Source organism: Prinia subflava, chromosome 6, assembly GCF_021018805.1.
Source record: "Prinia subflava isolate CZ2003 ecotype Zambia chromosome 6, Cam_Psub_1.2, whole genome shotgun sequence".
In the NCBI taxonomy this organism is placed as follows: domain Eukaryota; kingdom Metazoa; phylum Chordata; class Aves; order Passeriformes; family Cisticolidae; genus Prinia; species Prinia subflava.
Window position 1 is genome coordinate 9,978,679 of NC_086252.1, and position 20,106 is coordinate 9,998,784.

General features: G+C 45.5%; 1 protein-coding gene across 20 annotated transcripts in view; it reads left to right on the plus strand.

Moving 5' to 3' along the window:
* MAP2 (microtubule associated protein 2) overlaps positions 1-14,985 on the plus strand; it is a 218,260-nt gene extending 203,275 nt beyond the window's left edge. For all 20 annotated transcript variants that reach the window (XM_063400145.1, XM_063400144.1, XM_063400147.1 and 17 more), the window contains 4 exons: positions 7,987-8,079; positions 9,584-9,665; positions 10,159-10,271; positions 10,915-14,985. In XM_063400145.1, coding sequence (XP_063256215.1) covers positions 7,987-8,079; positions 9,584-9,665; positions 10,159-10,271; positions 10,915-11,130 — 504 coding nt within the window. In that variant the 3' untranslated portion in view covers positions 11,131-14,985. The remainder of the gene's footprint in view (positions 1-7,986; positions 8,080-9,583; positions 9,666-10,158; positions 10,272-10,914) is intronic.
* The last annotated feature ends 5,121 nt before the right edge of the window (positions 14,986-20,106 follow it).

Genomic DNA, 20,106 nt, shown 5'->3' on the forward strand with positions numbered 1-20,106 from the left:
CTGTTGCTGGATCCCACTCTCCTTGCAGCACATCATGTGCTTTTTCTCCAGTCCATTGTAACAACATAGATGGATCCAAACCACCTGGGCCCAGGTGAAGAGGTTGTTCCTGCACAGGTCACTGATGAACATAAATGAGCTTATAAGGGCCAAGCTCAGTGCCTTCCCCAGACAGAGGCAGCTTCACAGGGAGGTGTGGGTTCACTTGGAGCATGGCTGTTGCTGCATGATGTAGCTGAGAGACTGGGAGGCAATTCCTTCCACATTGTTGGCTGCACTCACTGGAATAAGTTTTTGCATTTGTCAGCTCAACAATTCAAAACTGTAAAATAAATTAATCTCTGTCAGTCTGCTTTTGCTTTCTTGGTACACTCTCAGATTTGGGGATTTGCAAGACATTTGAAGGAAATTGTTCTGCACTGAAAGTTAAAAACAAATTCACCACTTGGTAATTGCAGATCTACAAATGTGAAGAGAAATTGGGAGTTTCAGGTACACCTTCAAAACTCTGTCAGAGCTCAAGCCTGTAATTTTTAAGTTTATGAAATTTAGAATTTTGGCTGAAAATTACAGGTTGGACAGAAATAACATCTTGCAGCTCCGGTATTCAGACTGCACTTGTTTAAAGCAAGGCTTTCCTGAGTACAGTCTGTACAGTTAAGCCTTGAATTATTCTGAGTAAAAAGCTAGAAGTTCTTCCTGAGTCGCATTTTAGAAAAATTAAGCAATAAGTGCCAGCTTCTAGCAATCTTCAGAAGGGCTTTTTTGAGGAAAGGAGTTTGGTTGCTAGAAGTGAGCAGGGATTAGGAGTTCCTCTATGGCAGTGCCAGAGCAGCATGACTGCTGCACCAAACCCGTCTGTAGAATGAGCACCCTGCAGGTGAGGGAAACTGAACCCCTCTCAGGAGCTCCCAGGCACTCCCAGGGGCTCCAGCCACCACCAGAACCACCGCAGCAGCCGTGTGTCTCTGTTTTTGGAGGCAGTGAGCAGCAGTGCCCTGAATGCTGCCACTCAGGTGTTCAGTCCAGGGCTGAAGGTACCACTTCATGGGTGACTCAGTATCTTTCCACCAACTACAATTGGCAGCTTAAGCGACCAGCTCCAGCTCTTAGCTGGCCAATGTTAGAAGAGTCAAATCCCAGCAGTCATGGTGCCATGCATTGTTCTTTCATTAATAAGTATATGGAGAATACCGTATTTTTTTTCCTAGAGTAGGTTGAAATTACTAGGATGTAAATTCCTTTGGAAGTCTGTGTTATCCCAGCAGCAAGCTCAGCAAAGGAAGTGTTTCCAGCTGAGCTCTAACTGGTCTAAATTTTGAGAAATAAAATGAGAAAGGTTGTTGTTTTGGGAAAAATGTTCAGGGAATACGTAATCTGGATAAGAGCTGTTTCATCATCTAACAGTGCTCCATTTTGCGTGGAAAAGCTAGAGAAAGTTTGTTTTGCTGGACAGGAAAAGGCAGGAAAAATAGAAACCTTAGGTTTTATACTGGAAATTTGGATTTGAACAATAAAGAAATGCTAAGGGACAAATCTGCAGAATGTTGGGAAAGCCAGCTTGCATGAAGAGATGACTACAGGATATTTTTGAACTTGAACTGAACAACCTAATTGTCTCCATTATGCTGGAGTGAAAAAATTCCAGATGCGGTGATTTAAAACTCATCTCTCCTCAAAGATACAGAAACTGATTTGGAGACTGATACCTTGACTGATGCTCAACACTTGATATTTGAAGCTAATAGTACTCTTTCCACGAGTACTATTGTTGAAATAGTTGTGTTGAAAATTTTAGTATCGGACTTGGATTTTAGGGTTGTAACCCTTTTAACCCTAAATTTGTTAGTTTAATTGTTGTTGGGTTTTTGTTGTTGTTGTTGAAGGGAGTACTAAACCAAGGATTTTGTGTTTTAGGTGAATTAATTGCACTCCTAGGATTTTTTAGTTTGGTGTGAATCGTCAATACTTTTTTACAATTCTTTTGATCAGCTCCCCAGTTTTAGTGATGAGTGTGATTGCAAAACATGCTACAGTTCATCTGACAGGGATCTTGCACTTCCTTGAACTCTCTGTTAAATTCAGCTGTTATCTCTTGACTGTAAACCCTCTGGCCTGGAAAAGGGTTATTTCACTTTGTACTTCTAGCATAATTACACAGACCCTCTCAGTATTTGTCCTTTCCTCCCCTCCCTGGTAGGGACATGCCTAGTTCAGCACAGCCACCTTATTAATTACTTTAGTACAGGGATGTGCAGGTAGGTATAAAGAAGGCTGTAAATCACCCACTCTTGTCCTGTGCAGGGATTTGAGACTTGGCTGACCACAATATTATCTTAGTGTCTGCCTCTCGGTATGTTTTTAAAACTCAGAAATGGCTGTACCTCGCTCACCCTTTACCAAGAGGGGGGTGAGAGTGGTACATTATTTTACCTCTGTCCAGCACAGCCTTTTATTTTGAATATCACTAGCTTCTGGACTGGCAGCCTTGCTGGTGTGTGTATCCACTTATTCCAGGAGTGCAAAGGCTCATCATCACAAGCCCTGCCTGTAGGGGTGGAAAATCTGAGGCACGGTCTTTCTCTTCAAGGACTTTACCAGGACAAATAAATACCTCCCTTCCCTCTCCCTGTAGCCTCTGCCAGGAGCATGGAGACTAGTATCATCTGTCCTTGGCAGCAATAAATTTGGAAGCACTTTGAACTCTTTCTTGATTCTAATCAGTCTTTAACGTTAACCTTACTTCCTTTGCAAGACCAATTCTTGTCTCATTTAAATACCTGTGTTAACCTGGAGATCAAACACTGAAATAAAGTCTAGTTCCTGGGTATCTATCACTTAGTCAAATTGCTGTGGTAAATAGAAGGAGCCTTTCCTTTTTCATAAGTTATTAGGAGTCTGGAAGCTTTTCCTAGTGTCACAGCTCCACAGCATGTTCAAACAGCAAGCAGAGCCAAGCTAGAGTATTTTTAAATGCTTTAGGCACTGTTTGTGGCAGAGCTTCTTAGAGGCCCTAATTGCAAGAGAGAACATAAGCCATCATCTCCTTGGAAAAAATATTCAGAGCCTGTAATTTCATCAGCATCACAATTTTTGTTCTTCAGATATCTGTTTCAATGTATACCAGTGTAGTATGCCACAGAAGGGAAGCTGTTTATGGACCCTCTGCCCAGATGTTGATAAGTTAGGGGCTTTTCCTCTTCTTGTGAAAAGCAGCTGAACTGAATTATTGTAGGCAGCAATGGAATATAATTCTTTCTCTTGCATAAACAGCTTTTGGACATTGGTGTTATCTTTAGAGTGAACTAAACTGCTAAACACAACTGAATTAAATTCTCTTTGGCATTTCTCTGCCTTTCTCTCAGTGTTTCTGCAAATCTCTACTCATCACAGACACAGTGGTGTAGTACTGGCAGAGGAGGACCTGCAAACTGTTGTACATGGAGTCTTCAAAATCCAGCTCATATTCTGCTTAACATGAGACATATATTTGCCTGGACGATTCATAAGTATTGTGTGTCATAGCCTGTCTTCTTCTTGTGCCGGCAAGCTTAACCCAGAACTGTTCCCTTGGAGCACAACCCCCAGCTGTTCTGACTGCCAGTCAGCCCCTGAGGGAGCAGGAAGGGAACCGGTTAACTCTGCTGAGTGCACAGCAGTATGTGCCTCATCTAAACCAACTCTGAGAGAATACCTTCAGCACTTGTTTTCCGTGCAGGCCGTGCATAAACGCTCCACACTGCCCAGAGCTCTCACAGGTAGCGTTCAAAGGGCATGGGTGGCTGTTGGAATGCACTCCCCCAGTCCTGCTGGGGACTCTCTGGAAGCAGTGGGAGTCACCGGGGCTGTGCTGTGTGCGTGCTGGCACACAAATCTGCCTTGGGCTTCAGTTCTGGACCATTGCTGAGGGGTCACCAGAAGACAGGGCGAGGGGAAGGCCTGTCAGACTTCCAGGGCTTCAGACAGAAGCCAGTTTTCTCTTGAGCAGTATGGTTTTGTATAATAACATTGCACTGTCTGTAATGCTTTGATTTTCCACTGTGGCTTAATCACACATAATTATGACAAGTGCTGAGGAACCTCAGCTTCATCTTAGTCCAAAAACTGACTTCCAGGCCCTTTCCAGCGTACCTGGGCAAACCAGTAGCACATCAGAAGAGAAGATTCCCACTTCATACTGGCAGGTCAAAGGGTTACAAGGGACTCTGTCAGGACATTATCTTGTTGGGATTTCTAGAGAGTGTGACTGGAAAGCAGCCCTGTTTCTGCCACGACGTTCACTTTGCTACAGACAAAATGTTCCTTTCGTGAATGAGACCATGAGCGGGCTTGATCTTTCATTTAGCTTTCAGCACAATTGAAGTGCATATATGTGCATCCCTACCACACCTCCACCCACACACAAGATGTACATAAACATTTGGAACGCTGAGAACCTTCCTGGTGAGTCATGCTGTTTGTACTGTCTCTGTTGTAGGCAGCTGCATCATCTAATTCTTTTCATCAAGTGCCATCATGAGAGTGTACCATTTTCTTGTAGCTGTGCTCCCTCACGTGGCAGTTCCAGAGCCTCCCTGCTCTGATAGTTAAAGATTTCCCCCAGATGCCAGCTTCAAATGATTGCTAGTCAGCTTACATTCTTTGTTTGCAAGCCAAAGTTTCTCTTTAGCCTAAATGGTTCCTGTCCCTTTGTGGTGAGCTCCCTCTCCTGCCTACAGTCTGATCCCTCAAACACAACCACTCCTGCAGTCACACTGGCAATCTCAGCCTTTCTCAACTCATTTGGAACTTGTTGGCCAGTTTCAACCAGTGCTGGCAGGGGAGCAGTGCTGAGAAATACGGGCAGTCCCTCCACACAGAGTATGATGTAGAGAGTCAGCATAACATCACCAGTGGGGCTGAGGCAGTGAACTCAGCCCTTCTCCACAGTCAGGGACAACAAACAGTTGGCTGGCTGTGTATTAGCCTGTTTGCCCAGTCTAGCAGACTTGGGAGAAAGCTTGAGACAAAATGCTGGCTAGAAGGGATAGGGCTTGCTTGAAGTACACAGCACGGATGAATTAAGCACTTTAAGCCCTAATCTACAGGGAACAAAGCTCCATTCATTTGTGGAACACTTAGTGATAGGGGTGATTATGATTTAAATATGTGCAGGGATACTGATCTATCCCAGGAAAGGGAGAAACAGATCATCAGGGAAAACCTGAATCAGTTCAGTTCAGTTCCTCCCTGTGCCAGACGACCAGCAGAACGCATGCACATCCCTCAGCTCTCTCCAGCCTTCAGCACAGGACACAAATGATGCATAGGGCTCCTACTGGCCCTGCCACACAGGGCCACATTTCACCCAGGGAGACAGAGAGGATAATTGAGATGATTGGTTCTTTATATATCTGCTAGCCAGGTCCATGGGCCATGAGACTCATGAACTGTCCGACTTCTGAGTGCAAATCAACCTTTAGGCACTTGATCAGAGGCACTCTCTCAACTTTTCACCTTGCTTTGGCTCCATTTTAAGCTACAGGCCCCCAGTGCACAGTGCAGAGGTCTTGCCGTGACCCGTAAGTCAGCATTTTCAGAGCAAACTAATCCCTGTGGCATAGCTGAGAAGTGCTGCTGATCCATCACTGAGACACGCACTCAGAGAGTGCCAGGAAGGCTTTTTGTTTTGCCCAGTTGTGTCTGGCCAGAAGCTCTCTGAGAACCATATCTGAATACACATCTGATGTGTGTTTCTGTAACTGATGTGACATGTGTCTTATATAGTACTGGGGTACATTTTTAAACAAACATTATATTGAGAGAAAGCACAAGCATAAAATTCCAAAGGCATTTGCTTCCATGCTTCAGCATACGCTGGTTTACTTGGACAGATAAGCAGATGGGAGGGGGAAAGGCAGAAATCAGTTTGACTATTGAAGATGCCCTTCTGAAGGTGACCTACCAGTTGTGTGGGGTTTGCTGATGCTGTCATCGTTGTTGTTGCTAAGCATGCCATCACACCAGATCTTAATCAGTTAAAGCAAGGTTTTTGCTTTAAACTGAGAAGTTAAAAAAAATGCCAACATTCTAATGGTTTGATTTAGTTGTTATATGTAACAAAAAAGATCCATGAAACTCCTTCTTGTTTACTATGAAGAATTTCTTCATATTAGCTGCAAAGAGTGACCCTCTGAACATTTCTTCTGGGAGTTCACTGGGTTTAAGTTAAGGGTGCACTCCAGGTGCTCAGCATTAGAGGATTCAACTCACTGTCTAAATCTGCCATTATCCCCACTGCAGGAGCCAAAAGCTGCAAAGCCTGATGCCCCTGTGAAAGGGCAAATAGTCTTTTCCTAGTCTGGAGAGGTGAGACACAGGGAGTGATTTGTCTCAGATTTATCAGGGAACCTGAGACAGTTTGGGGACACCTGAAACCAGGAAGCAGAACCTTCACAGGGTTTTGCTTCCTCCCACTGACTGCTTCAGCTGTTTTGGTGCTGCTTTGTGTTCCCAAAGTGGTGAGAAGCTGCAGAAAGGAACCCCAGTGTGCATTTCCCTTTGTCTTATCTCAATATTGGTTAGTCACTGTAGGTTTACCTACAACAGTAGCCAACAGGGCTGTGCTAAGTACTCTGTCAGTGAAGGCTCTCTAAGTGCCATTTAGCAAAATGCGTATATAGTAACCAAAATTATGTGGCTTTCTGTAAATTCTGTAAAAAAGGAGAGTGTAAACTCCTATTGTATATTAATACATAAAAATAAAATCCAATGTAACACTTGATTAAAGATTTCAAATTTGTGAGAGGAAGAATATGCTGTATGGGTGGCACTCTGATGGAAAGAAGGCAGGTGCAGCCTTGGATAGAAACAGCTTCTCACACACCTGAAAACTCTATTAGTGATGAGCACAACCCCTGCTCTTGCTCAGGAACAAATCTGACAACAGTGGTAGTCAGGTGTGCACGCAGCTATCGCTGCCCAGAGTAGCTGCCATGCAGCTGCACATCATTCCCTGCGAGTACAACTATTGGTGGCACCTGAGTTCTGCTAGGCAGAGGAACTGCTCTGCCTGGGGGTCAAGCAGGGGACAGCATGGCCTGCCCTTGACAGAGTTTGCCTCCAGGCACTGTCTGATGTGGCTAAGGTAATATATTAAAAATGTGGACTCCTGGAATGTGTAAGGGAGGCTGGCATCATAGAGGGAAAAGGAAGAAATGGTATCTTGTTGTGTGAAAAGACTAAAAGCACAGGGGAGAAGCACAGTGCTGCTAGCACTAAAAAGTAATTGTGCCCAAATCTGGCACACCAGATTTCTAGCTGGCACCAGAAAATAAAAAGCAGTGATTGCAACTCTAGGTTTCCAGATGCTGTTGTTTTCTGCCTTGCCCTGTAGCAGATGACAGTAAAGAGAGAGAGCAGTAGAGAACTCTGACTACAGTTGAAATAAATTTGTTGCTCCACTTTCACGGTACTCTGAGCTGTTTCATGTGTAGCTGCTCTTACAGCTGTATGGCAGAAGGTGGGTTGAAATACCTCAAGATTTCAGCCCGTGCCTGTGCAGGCTAGATCTGGAATTTCTGCATCAAAGGCTGGAGTGGTGAACTGTGGGAAGGAGGATTCCCTTCTTCTTGTGGCTAGAGATACTGAACATCACTCAACAGACCCTAGGACAGGCTATCCAAAGACTAGGCCCAGTCCAGGCAAGCATGGAGTTCTTTAAATTTTTCAGGGAAAATCTACCTCTCACACCTCCCAGTATAGAACTTTTCCCTTTCTATTTCACCACCACTTCGGGAGGTAGGAAAAGAGCAGTGTAAGATATTTACAGATGCTGTGTGAACATACTAAGCACAGAGATTGACAGGGTTTATTTCCTTGCATTTCGATACCAATGTCAGAGGAAGGAGTCACTGTAGGAGGCAAATTACCCTGGTTTCCTTGTCCTGCACCCCCAACTGAGTGTGTGTATGTGGTATATAGTAAGTTACCTCCAATTCCTTTTAGGTTAGGATTTTAAACAAGAAGATCGATTTTAGCGATATTCAGTCCCGGTGTGGTTCCAGAGATAACATCAAACATTCTGCAGGGGGAGGAAATGTAAGTAGTATGGACACCCTGTGAAACAGGCACTTCCACTGTGGTGTTGCACCTCACACAAGCCAGAACCTTCTGTCTCCCTTCCTCTGAGCACTGCTTTCCTTCTTGCTGCTGTTTCACGTGCGAGTTTGTTCTGGGAGTTGAGTGAGCCCTGTGTATGCAGTGGTAGCCTCCTGATCTTTCCCCACAGAGCACAACACATTTTCAGAACTTGGCCAGGGAAAGGAAATTATAAAAGAAGGGTTATCTCTAAATGATTGATAAAAGAAGGGTTATCTCTAAATGCCCAAGTGAAAGTGCAGTGTGAGCCAAAGTGGATCAGTGCCTTTCTTTTGTGGGAGCAGCCCACAGAAAGTAATTTCCAGAAAAAGACTGCAGCTCACTGTGAGACTCAAGCTTCCCCATTGGGCATTTTCTATGCACCAGCCCTTCCTCAGCTAACCTTTCAGTTATGTGCATTCAGCAGAGGGAAGAAGAAAAATAAAACAGAAGGACAGAGAAAGGTCAGAGGAGAGGGTGTGATCGGCCAGCATGCTGAGTGCTGATGTCACAGCATTATTCCAGCATAGGAAACTGAGGTGGCCCAGGGTTTGACCAGACACCTGCTGGTTCTGTGGGGCACACTGGAATAGCATAAGGTGGCTGTGACTGTCCTGATGGAAATGATCACCCCTCAGCTGGGAAGAGCTGTGGTGAGGCCATGTCTGATCCAGGCAGTTGAACACAGCCGCCAGTGGTGTGGTGAGCAAGCCCGTGGTACTGCAGTTACCCTGGAGCTCCTGGCTGCCCTGGGAGGCTGTGACATCTTGGGGCCTGCCAGCTCAGAGCCTGTGCCTGTGGGCCCCATCCTGGAGCCATGTGGGAGTGTCACTGTGCGGCTGTTCCAGGCTGGCTCAGCACAGCCGTGGCCAGGGGGCTGGCAGCAGGGCAGGGAGCAGCAGGGAGCAGGGAGGGTGCCTGACCCGCTGCTCTCCCGTGAGCACTGAGCCAGCGGGCTGAACCTGAACCTGCTCAGGTACAGCTGCAGGAGGCACATGTGTAGAATACTCAGACTCTCCATAGTGGATTGACAGGAAATGAATACCATATTTAGATGCAGAAAAATACAAGACAGATGGTGGAGAAGAAAACAGTCACCAAAATATCCTAGTTGCCAGGATGCATAATCAAGCCAGAAGCAAACGGGATGGGTCCTGCTGTGTGCCAGGCTTTGGCACACAGCAGGCTGAAAGGAGGAGGCTCAGAAACATTTTAGGAAGAGGCCACAATCTGATCTCTTTTATCCTCCTCTTCATTTTGCTTGTAGTAAAGCTTAACCCAGCTCTGTCATCTCCCTAGGTGGGAAGTTTCCTCCTTTGTGGCATGGTCTGTTTTCTACTAACCATTTCTCCTTTTCCAGTGGTTTCTAGAAGCCTCTCATGCTTTCTCTGCAGGGCTTGGCCTTTTTATTATTTTTTTTATTCTTTTCATTGCTGTAATTTGTGCATGTGTGTGCTTTTGACAGGTACAAATTGTAACCAAGAAGATTGACTTGAGTCATGTGACTTCCAAGTGTGGCTCGCTCAAGAATATCCACCACAAACCAGGTACTGTAGGAATTTCTGGGTTGTGGGACAAAGCAAGGGCCTAATGCTGTTATGTGAACTCAGAATGGTGGATGAAACCACTCTCTTTTACCGTCATAGAGGAAGTAAATACTCTTTAGTAATAAAAATACATTAAACTATTTAATTAAGTATATAAAGACATAAAGGTATGAGACCACCTAGTTTAGAGAGGTGATAAAAAAATGATGCCAAAGGATGGTGCTGTGGCATAAGATTGAAATACAGGCTGAAGTCAGTGAAGTACTTAAGCGTGTGCTTCAATGCCATGAAAACCAGTAGGGCTGCAGCACCTGGTTACTGTTTAAATACATGTTGAAGATTTTATATTTTACTGAACATGCAGAGCATTGTTCTGTGCTTCTCCAGAACCATTAGATCTCAACTAAAAGGGAAATAATGTGAGTGCACTCGCGCTTCAGGTCACGCTTTCTCCTGCACCATTTCAGTTTCTTAATCTGTGTTTCCTTTGTAGGAGGTGGGCGTGTGAAAATTGAGAGTGTGAAACTGGATTTCAAAGAAAAAGCTCAGGCTAAAGTTGGTTCACTGGAGAATGCCCACCACGTACCTGGTGGTGGTAATGTCAAGGTAAAGGAAGAGCTGTCAGAAAAGGCTCCCACTCTGCCCCTGTGAAATTACTAGAGCTGTGAATTCAGTGATGCCTCTGAATTGAGTAGGAAACATCTGTCCGTGTCTTTCAAGCACACTCATATACCAATTTGTTACCTTTGAAACTTGGAATGACCAATCTTGCATCTGCATCTAAGCTGAGAGTGAAATGTCAAGTAGTTTGTGCACTGTCTTTTCCCCTAAAGATAAACCTTGTTTGAGACTGTTTGGCAGCACAGGTATGATCTGAGATGAGGACTCCACTGTGAAACAGGAGGCAAACATCCTGAAAGTAAGATCAGTCCCACACACATTTGAAAATACAGATTTTGAAAACAAATCTTAGTGCCCATATAATGCTTATGAAATCTGTACAGGTAGGAAAAATGGTACTTCTCTTTGAAGCATCCATCAGAGACAGAAATGGTAAGAGAAGGTAACATAGTACGGCAGTAGCTATTGAACAAGGTGAAAAAATGTCTAGTTCCAATTTCCTAAGGAGTGAAGAGGCTTCAGTCCTTCTAACAGTTTTTAAAATAAGCACAATGCTGCCTGAACGATGCTCTGTAAGGAGACAGCTCAGTGAGTGTGGATGTGTGATGTGTTTCCTTTCCTGGCGCAGATCGACAGCCAGAAGCTGAACTTCCGCGAGCACGCCAAGGCCCGTGTGGACCACGGCGCTGAGATCATCACGCAGTCGCCGGGCAGGTCCAGCATGGCCTCGCCGCGCCGGCTCAGCAACGTCTCCTCCTCTGGGAGCATCAACCTGCTCGAGTCGCCCCAGCTCGCCACCCTTGCTGAGGATGTCACGGCAGCCCTCGCCAAGCAGGGCTTATGAATTCGCTCGTTCTGCCTTGTAGGAAGTAATAATATTTAGGCATGAGCTCTTGGCAGGAATGGGCTCAGAGCAGGTGTCACGTTCATTCTTCACCATGTCTAAAACTAAGTTACATCCCGAGACTTGTAGTTACCATACAGTTTAAAAAAAACAGGAAAAAAAAAATCCATAGATGCAGAAATTGGCCTGACCTCCATTTACAACAGGAAGACACTGGCTTTATATGGGTATACAGCGGTATGTTACATTGGACAATTATTGTTGCTCTGCTCTGTCTTGCATGGAGTACTGTAGTATGATAAAATGCATTTTTACCTTTCATGTGCCTGAAGGCCATCCACCTCTTTCTGAAGAGCCTTGTTAATCCCCAAGTTGCTCATTTCACAGTTCTTTTGATAGATGGGGAAATAAAGTTGCCCATTGTAAGTTATTACAGGTTAAGTTAACAGTCTGCTTACCAGAAGGAAGGGCATATAGGGAAATTCAACTTTAATAAAAAATAAGCTGTTACTTTGTATAAATGAGTAGAACAAAAGTTGAATTAAGTTATTAACATTTTTTGAACCTGGTTAATTATGTCAGTGTATAGCTGAAAAGCCAATAAATTATTTAACTAATAACTAAAAATACTAGCTGAAAACATTTGAATTATGCTTTGGGAAGTGACGTAAAAAAGCTGCTGAAAGCAAGCACTCATACCCCAACAGACTTGTGTCTGGTTAGAAAAGTTGGTTAAGCAGCTAGATTTGTGTGCATACCTCCAGTTTCACATTCTTTCCATCTGTTTGATACAGTATTATATAGATATATATATTTCTCCGTGGCCATTTGTGATACGCCCTCCTCATATACTTGAATATTCTACTTCTTTATTCACAGTATCTGTGTCTCTTGCACCCTTTGGTGTTGCAATTTTAGGTATGTAAAAGTAGATGTTAGCAGGGGGTTTTTTCCCTATTCATAAGAATACATTTAAAAAAGATGAAAATTGTAGCATGAAGTTGCTTTCTGTAACAACTAAAAGCCGTGACCCTGTTTTAGTGACAGATGCAAGTCTATTCTGTGATGCTAGAAAAAGGATTCCTTCCTTCTTCCCTTCCCTCCCTTTCTTCACAAAGGAATGATTTTTGTAGGGTCCAGATGTTTGTAAAAGGGTCTCCAAAGAAGGCTGAGTTTGGACTATGGATTTTTTAAAAATCCACAATAGTTTGGTCCCTCTTTCCTTTCCTTCCTCCCTTCCTCATCTTTCTTTTCATTCCCATAGTAACAATGTTTATTATTTTTCTTTTGCTAAAGTTGAAACACAGAAAAAATATTAAGATGTTGTTTCCACTCTTTTAGTGATGTCTCACATGTACATTCAGGCACTCAGATAACAGTGATAATCATAGCAGAGATGCCTGTAAATTACAATACATGAATAAATAAAAGTGAGCTCCCTAGAATGGTTGTCATAGTGATTCATCAATTAAACAAGGCATCTTAAAATCTGAGCGAAGTGGGATTATACTGACTATAAAAAGTGTAAGAAAAAGTGTGCATGAAAGATAAAAGGCACGTACACAACCAACCAATCTAGTGGAGTTACCTGAGAGAACACTGGTGCTGGGGACGATCCTCAGCAGCAGATAATCACCTGCTGATGCCCTATGTACATGAGACATTATGAAATGACCAGTTTACATCTTGCAGATTGATTTATCTTTTCCTTTCGAAATCTCGTAACTAAGCTTTGCACTGTCAGTTGAGCTATACTTGATACATGTATTAGGTTAATGATGTGTTTTGGAAACTTTGGATCTGTTCTTTTTCCTTCTTAATTTTTGTGTGTGTGTGTGTGTGTGTTGGGGTTTGGTCTGAAAAGACTCACAGAGATTTTTATGTCTGTGGAGACTCTAATAATTAACGGCACAGGATTCCTCATCATTACATTTGGGCAGTATGAACAGTTACTGGACAGTAAATCCTCAGTGGACCAAAGTGGGGGTTTGGCTAAGCTGCTGCAGCAGTACAAACACAAAACAGAGTGGTTAAATCTCGCAAACTTCTACTGAATATGAACTTCTGACAGCCCCACACGTGACATTTCAGCTCTGCAAAAAGCTTTTCCACACGATGAAGTACCTAACACTGTTTGTAAGTCAGTTGTTTAACACAAAGGACAGTGAGTTTAGAACCATCCGAAGTGCAATTGGAGGATTCTGATTTCTGCCTTGTATTGGTTACACTTCTGCTTTAAGTAATCCTAAGAATTCACATGGAAACAGTGTCAAATGACGTGCATGAAAAACTTCTTCCCATATCCCAGACAGAAAACAGAGAGAAAGGACAGTATTTGTATCACATTGCTCTGATTATGCTATCAATTAATAAAAATTAGCCTTGCAGTGGTTTTTCTTTCTATGCCTTTTGCCAGGGTAGGAGAAAAACTATGGTACTACTGAAGCTCTGCTCTCTGAACCTGAGCAGCCTCTCACGGGAACAGTGTTAACCTGTGACTCAAGTGTTTTTATTCCGCTTTTAAAATTGGCATACTCTAGAAAATTACGCTTAGTTAATCCACCTATGAGTCCAAAGTTAGAGCGGTGTAACACACCAAGTCATTTATTCCATGCATTAAAATGAGCTTTCTTGTTTTGGCTGAAGCAAAGAGCTTCGTAATCATTATCATCCTTCAATAGAAAGAATCCTAGAATGCTGTGGAGTTAGATGAAAAGAAAATAAGAGTTTTGTGCTTTTAAATAATAATTAAAAACCAAGTTGTTACATGACTCTAGATGTTCACTGAAAAGCTCATATTAATCTTAACTTTCTCAAGAAGAGTGTTCGTTTTAAAAACAACAGTCTGTAAATATGTAATGCCCACTAAAGAAGATAGAGCCAGCTTCCTGGAAACTGCATCTGTTGTGTTTCTTTTCCACAGGCATGTTGAGCCAGCAGGTTTGTTGGGTGGCTGAGACCCAATTCTGTAACAAAGCAGAGATAATCCAGACTAAAGGAATGGTGAAACCTTGTTTGCGTACCTAGGGGAGCACCCCAAATTTAATAATCCCTCGGGTTGTAGAGATGAAAGAGTGCTTCTGCCTCATCTGCAGTTTTGTTTCTATGTAACCACATGCTGAAACAAATCAAAGCTGAGCAAACCTCTGTCCAGCAAGAGTAAAGGAAAAACTAATCCTGATGAGGGAAATTATGAGCCCACAAGGGCAATATATATTTTCACTGTACAGCAGGAAATGGAGTTATTAATTCAGCTCTCTGCTATGGTACAGTAGCAACCTCATCATGACTGCTCACACATCTAAGTTTGCCTAAATACATGACTCAAAGGGAGTCAAAAGGCAGCACGTGTTGACTACCACATGAGCAGAAGTTTTTTCCGTGCTGGAATAAATACTGTTTGAAACCCAAGTATATGTCCCTTCAAAGGCAAATGCCTTGAAGAGTAGCTCACATTAGCTGTGAAAATCAGTGCAGGTAGGTTTCTAGCCTAGGTGTCTGTGAGTTCACTCACTAGTCAGATTGCTAAAGCAACTCCCTCTGCAACTTCAGCAGTTCCCACTGCAGGAAGGTAAATTAGTTCCACACTGGGAAAAGTCAAGCGTATAAAAGCCACTTCAACTTTAGCAAAGAGAAAAAGCCAACAAGTAAACATGCTATATGCTGGGATATCAAGGAATACAGTCTGCTGTTATAAACCTGTGTTTTTTTCTGATAATTCTAGAGCCTGTTACCATAAAAGAGGCATTTCTTGAATGGCTGGTGGTAGGTAGTTCATGTTTTCCAATCCGATTTGCAATTGTATTTGTTGCTGTATAGTGATTGTTTTGCAAAATAAACTCGCTTGTCATCTAATTGCATGTGTTAGCTTCCTGTGTTTGTGATCCAGCTTCATGAATCTAAGCCCTGCGCAACCAGCACCTGCTGGTACCGCCCTCAGCCTGCCCAGGAGCAGCCACAGCAGATCCAGTCCTGTTGTTCAGCTAAACCCTTTTGCCTTCATACAGAAGGAGCAGTTTTTATGGCTTGCATCCTTTTCTGCAGGTCGGTATCTCCCTGCTGGGTGCTCAGAGAGGGTGATTAGGCATTGGCAATGGCTGCCAGGGTGGTGGAGCCACTGTCCCTGAAGGCGTTTAAGGACAGCCCGGATGCAGCACTTGGTGCCACGGTCTGCTTGACAAGGCAGTGTTGGTTGGACTCAATGATCTCAGAGGTCTGGAGATGTCACGACCAAACTGACCCTGTGATTCTGTGGGTGGCAGGGCGCTGCCTGGGGCTGCTGTGCACCAGCACCCTGCACAAAGCAGCAGAGCCCTGCACAGCGATGCCTCTGTGGCGGCCCAAGGGCCTGCGACCAGGAGAAACACCCCTGCAGGTTAGGGTGAGGAAAACCTCCCTCCTGTGGGCCTTTGTACCACACGTTAATATCTCTGAGGTTTCCTTGTTACATTGGTTTAAGTTTATGTCACTCTGTTCAGCCCCTGTTCACCATATACACACCCCTTCCAGAATGTTCTTCCTTCCCTTGAGCCCCATTGGCTCCGTTTTGCCGCAGTACCCCACCCCTGATACGCTGCTGGTTCCCCCCAGTTCCCGTTTACCGCCTGCACCACTCTTCCCTATCCCTATTGGCCCTTCACCCTCAGATCCGCCCCATTTATCCCGTTTATAACCCTGTGCCCTCAGCCCCCTCCTTAGCCTCGTACCTGGATTTTTGTGGAGGTTGCTCACGTCCGGGAACCTCTATTCTGCGTCCATGGACCCCTTCGCTATCCCTGCCTGTGTTCCTGAACGAACACTCGTGTGATATCCAGACGCGAACCCGTCCCTTCGCCGCACCATCAGCGCCCTCACGGGGTGCCGCCCTCACGGGGTGCCGCCCTCACGGGGTGCCGCCCTCACGGGGTGCCGCCCTCACGGGGTGCCGCCCTCACGGGGTGCCGCCCTCACGGGGGCGCCCGGGGTCTCCTGAGGGCACTGCGGCCGCGCAGGCGCCGTGACCCCTTCAGCGCGGGAAGAGCGCGGGAAGGCAGCAGCGGCCCGGGGTGCGCGTGAGGCGCGGCCGCCTCCGCCCACCCGCGGTCCCCTCAGCGCACAGCGGGAGCAGGTGGACAGGGCCGGCGCGGTGAAGGTGACAGGAGTCGGGGATTGGGGCTGAGCTTTTGGCTTGGAAACTAACGGGGGAAACAGGGCAGACTTCGAGGGACGCTTGGAGTGGGTCATCGTGGATCCGCGGCGGATGCTCAGTCCCAGCCTGAACTGGGGCTGAGGGGGGCGCGGCCCTGTGCTGTGGGTGGAACGGAGAAATCATAGCTGGGTTTGGGAGGGACCTGAAAGCTCATCTCACTGCACCCCCTGCCCTGGGCAGAGACACCTTCCACTGGACTGGGTTCCACCAAGTCCAGTCCAGCCTGGCCTGGAACATTTCTAGGGACTGGGCAGCCACAGCTTCTGTAGGCAGCATTCTGTTGAGAGTACTGCTGTACACAAAATACTACTGAGAGTACTGCTGTACACAAAATACTCCTGAGAGTGAGTACTGCTGCAAATACTGCAGGAAAAAGCAGCAGTCAGAGGCTGCGAGGGAAACCTCCTGTAGGAGCTTGCTGCAGCCAGAGAATGTTTTGTGTGCTGCCACAGACTGCCCGTGTGTGCTGGGTGCCTGCTCAGCACGGGATGTGGTGTAGGAGGGAAATAAAACCCAGCCGAGTGCCTTAAGTATCCCTTAACCTTGAGCGAGCTGGGCTTCACACACAGTGCTGCAATGTTCTGAAGTAAATGCTGTCCAACGACCTGCAGGAATGATTAAATGCCGTTAATTATCCAATAGAAGCGTCATCCTAAGCATGCTTAGGTACAAAGCAGAACCAATGCATCATCTATCTGTGGAAAGGGAAAGGATTAAGAAGCTAAGAAAAAAAGGGTAAACCATGATTTAAGCATTCACAGCTAGGACAGCTGGTAAGAACCTGTTTCTCCCTTTCCAAGTGAACAAGGAAACGATGATATTCCTGTGATTGTTGAGTCTTATTAACACCATGTGGTAAGTGATCTATTTCATAATTTGCTAGCAGATTGTGGTGTTGGAGCATTGAGATGAGTACAGTTTGTGAACAAAATCTTGATTAACTACTTGTTATGGAAAGGGGGGAGATCCACACTTTCTTCTCTAGGAAGAAGGTTAAAAAAGGTTGGATGGGGCAGGGTTTGAAGGGAGGAGGTTTGTTGCCTTTTTTCCCCAAAAGAAGCAAAAGTTTTTCAGTTGCTACCAGAGCATGGAGAGTCCAGATGATATCCTGACAGTGAAAGCTGAGTTTCTTTTCTTTTCCCCCAGTCTTGTCTAGATAATCCCCCCATGTCATCTCCAGGATTTTGTTCCCTCCCATTGTGTCCTGTGTAGCTGTGCCTGTAATTTATGTAATTGCAGTTGGATGTCTGTGTGAATATGTTTTGTTGTTTGAACATGATGCAAAGCCAGTAACTTAGTGCATGAGGTGTGGAGGGACTGTGTTTCTGCTCTGTTTTGGAGTAGAATTCTCAGATGCACGAGTGCTCTGCCACTCTACTGGTTCCACCTAAGTGTGGCTGAGGGATTAAATATCTTACTGTTCTTGTGGAATCTGATCCAACTGAACTGCAGTCCACTCCTGCCCAAATGCATGCAGCAACAGCAGCAAAACTTGTAATTTTGGGGGATCCTTGCAGCTTTAGGGATTATTTATCCTTGTTCCTGAACACAGCTGTGTTGTGTTTGGTCAGGGCTAGCTCGAAGAGCTGTGAAGGAGAATTCTTGAAGAACCTGAAGTGAAATGTTTTCATGCTGTTTAAAAGCCCTGAAAGAAAAACCAGGGCTTTCCTAGCTTCTCTGATTTTTTTTATTCTTTCTACCTGACAGAGCCGTATGGGAAAGGGTAGGATGAGTGACATCTGTCAGTGCTAATCTTCTGTGACTGGTTGTCCCAAGAGAGAAAGGATTTTCCTTGGTGATGGGTCTGCTCAGCCAGGACAGAAGCCTGCTGGCAGCCAGTGGAAGAGTAAATCTCGAGGGTGTGGAAAATGGGTTTTTTCCCTGCTCTGGAATCTACATTTAGGAGCTGTTTGCAGCTTTGCTCTTGGAAAAGGCTGCTGCACAACAGAATGGCCTGACATGCTCTTGAGAGCCGGGATCCTGCACAGAGATAAATAAGATGTGGATTCTTAGGAGTGTGTATGGCAGGGATTGGTTGTGGGTGGGAGCTTGGAGAACATAACCATGGAAACAAGTGCAAGGCAGTGAGGTTCGAGCCGTTCCCTGCTCTGAGCACTGCTGTGTAAGGTGGGGGCTTCATGCTCAGGTTCTGCTCCGTGTCCCCGCTCTGTGCTGTGCTGCCAGCCTTGACTGTTCTGGATCAAGACTGGATCCTGCTGTGAGGGATTGTAAACATAACTCTGTGATGGATAAAGCAGTGCTCAAGCAGAATTATGTGATCGGGAGGCATGGCAGACTGCTCCTGTCTGCAGTGAGAGAGGAAATGGGTTCAGAGTGTCATGGGCACCTTGTGTGACTGAGCAGTTGCATGGGCTGGGAATTGCTAGAGTAGGGCAGAACTCTCCCCACTCTTCCCTTTTCTGCTCTCTGATGGCAGGGACTTTTTGCAGTAGTCTTCATGTTTTTGCAGGCAGACTGACCTGTGTTTCTGTGGCAGTCCGAGATGCCAGTGTAGCCTAGAGAACAGAGCACAGGTGAATTTTCAGGACGCTTTGCTGTTGTCCTACTGTAATGGCCTCCCTGAAGAGTCTACTTGTTTCTCTCTATTCCCACCATAAGGGAAGGCAGGGGACTGATGTGCAGGACTTTCTCTTGGTATTCACACACTGTAGTGTTAGTATTTAGGTCTGGTCAAATGCAAATCTGAAAGCCTCTGCTGCCAGCAGAAATTCAGTACAGAGATAAATAAAATCTTCCAGGTGGTAAAATTTCTTCTTTTTTTATACATGCAATTCATTTTACTTTCAGAGGTACACATCACTTCAGCTTTGTGTGCCCTTTGTGGTAGTGGGCACTGTCTCCAAAACCAGGCAAGAATAAAACTCGTCTCTAGCCACTGTCAAACTTTATTTAAACCACCTGTGCCACCTCCTGGGTTTAGTGCTGGTCATGGCCTGGCTGGATTTGAGCTCTGCATCTTCGTGCCTGCAGTTCTTGTGACAGAGCCTGCTGCTGATAATGTTTGCTTTGCTCTCTGATTTGTTTTGCATCAGAAGTTCTGTAACTTCAAAACTGTCTGTATAAACGGAGGGATTTATGTGTCTTTTGTGACTGGGTGTAGTTGGAGAGAAATATGCTGCACTCAAATGGAAGGCTTGGCTGGAACTGTAATTTGCAGTTATATTTTCAGTTATTACAAAGTAATCATAAACAGAATTCTAAGTACTGATTTAGTTTCCTCTCAGTGAGCTATGTGACCTCCGCGTGCTGATGGCTTGTGACGTGGCAAGGCACTGGCTATGCACAAAGAAAGAGTAAGGAAAATTAATCCTGAACTTCAAAGCTATTTGTTTCCTCTAAAGAGTTGTAGGAGAAGGCAGAACAGGTGAGCTGGCCCCTGATCAGTCACAACTGTGTTAATTACCAATCCAGCCTGGCTCTGGAAGGCGCTCTCTCCGAGGAGGGCTCTGGGCTGCTCCTGAGTCCCTCTCGCCGCGGGGCTTAGGCTCGGCGGCCGGCTCAGCCCTGTTGCTGCGGCGCGGGAAGTTTGGCGGGCGGTGCCTCCGCCGCCCCCTCCGCGCCGCCTCCCGGCCTCGTCAGCGCCCGGGCCCCGGCTCGGGGAGCTGTCCACAGAGGGAGGTGCTGAAGGCAGGGAGGAAGCTGAAGGACGCGGACATCTTCGCTCCCCCCTAATTTCCTCCCTGCCTCTGCAGCCATTTTGCACCGGCGGAGTTGAGGGAGGGGGTGGGCTGCGGGGAGTGGAGGGGAGAGGGTGAAGAGTTGCGGGG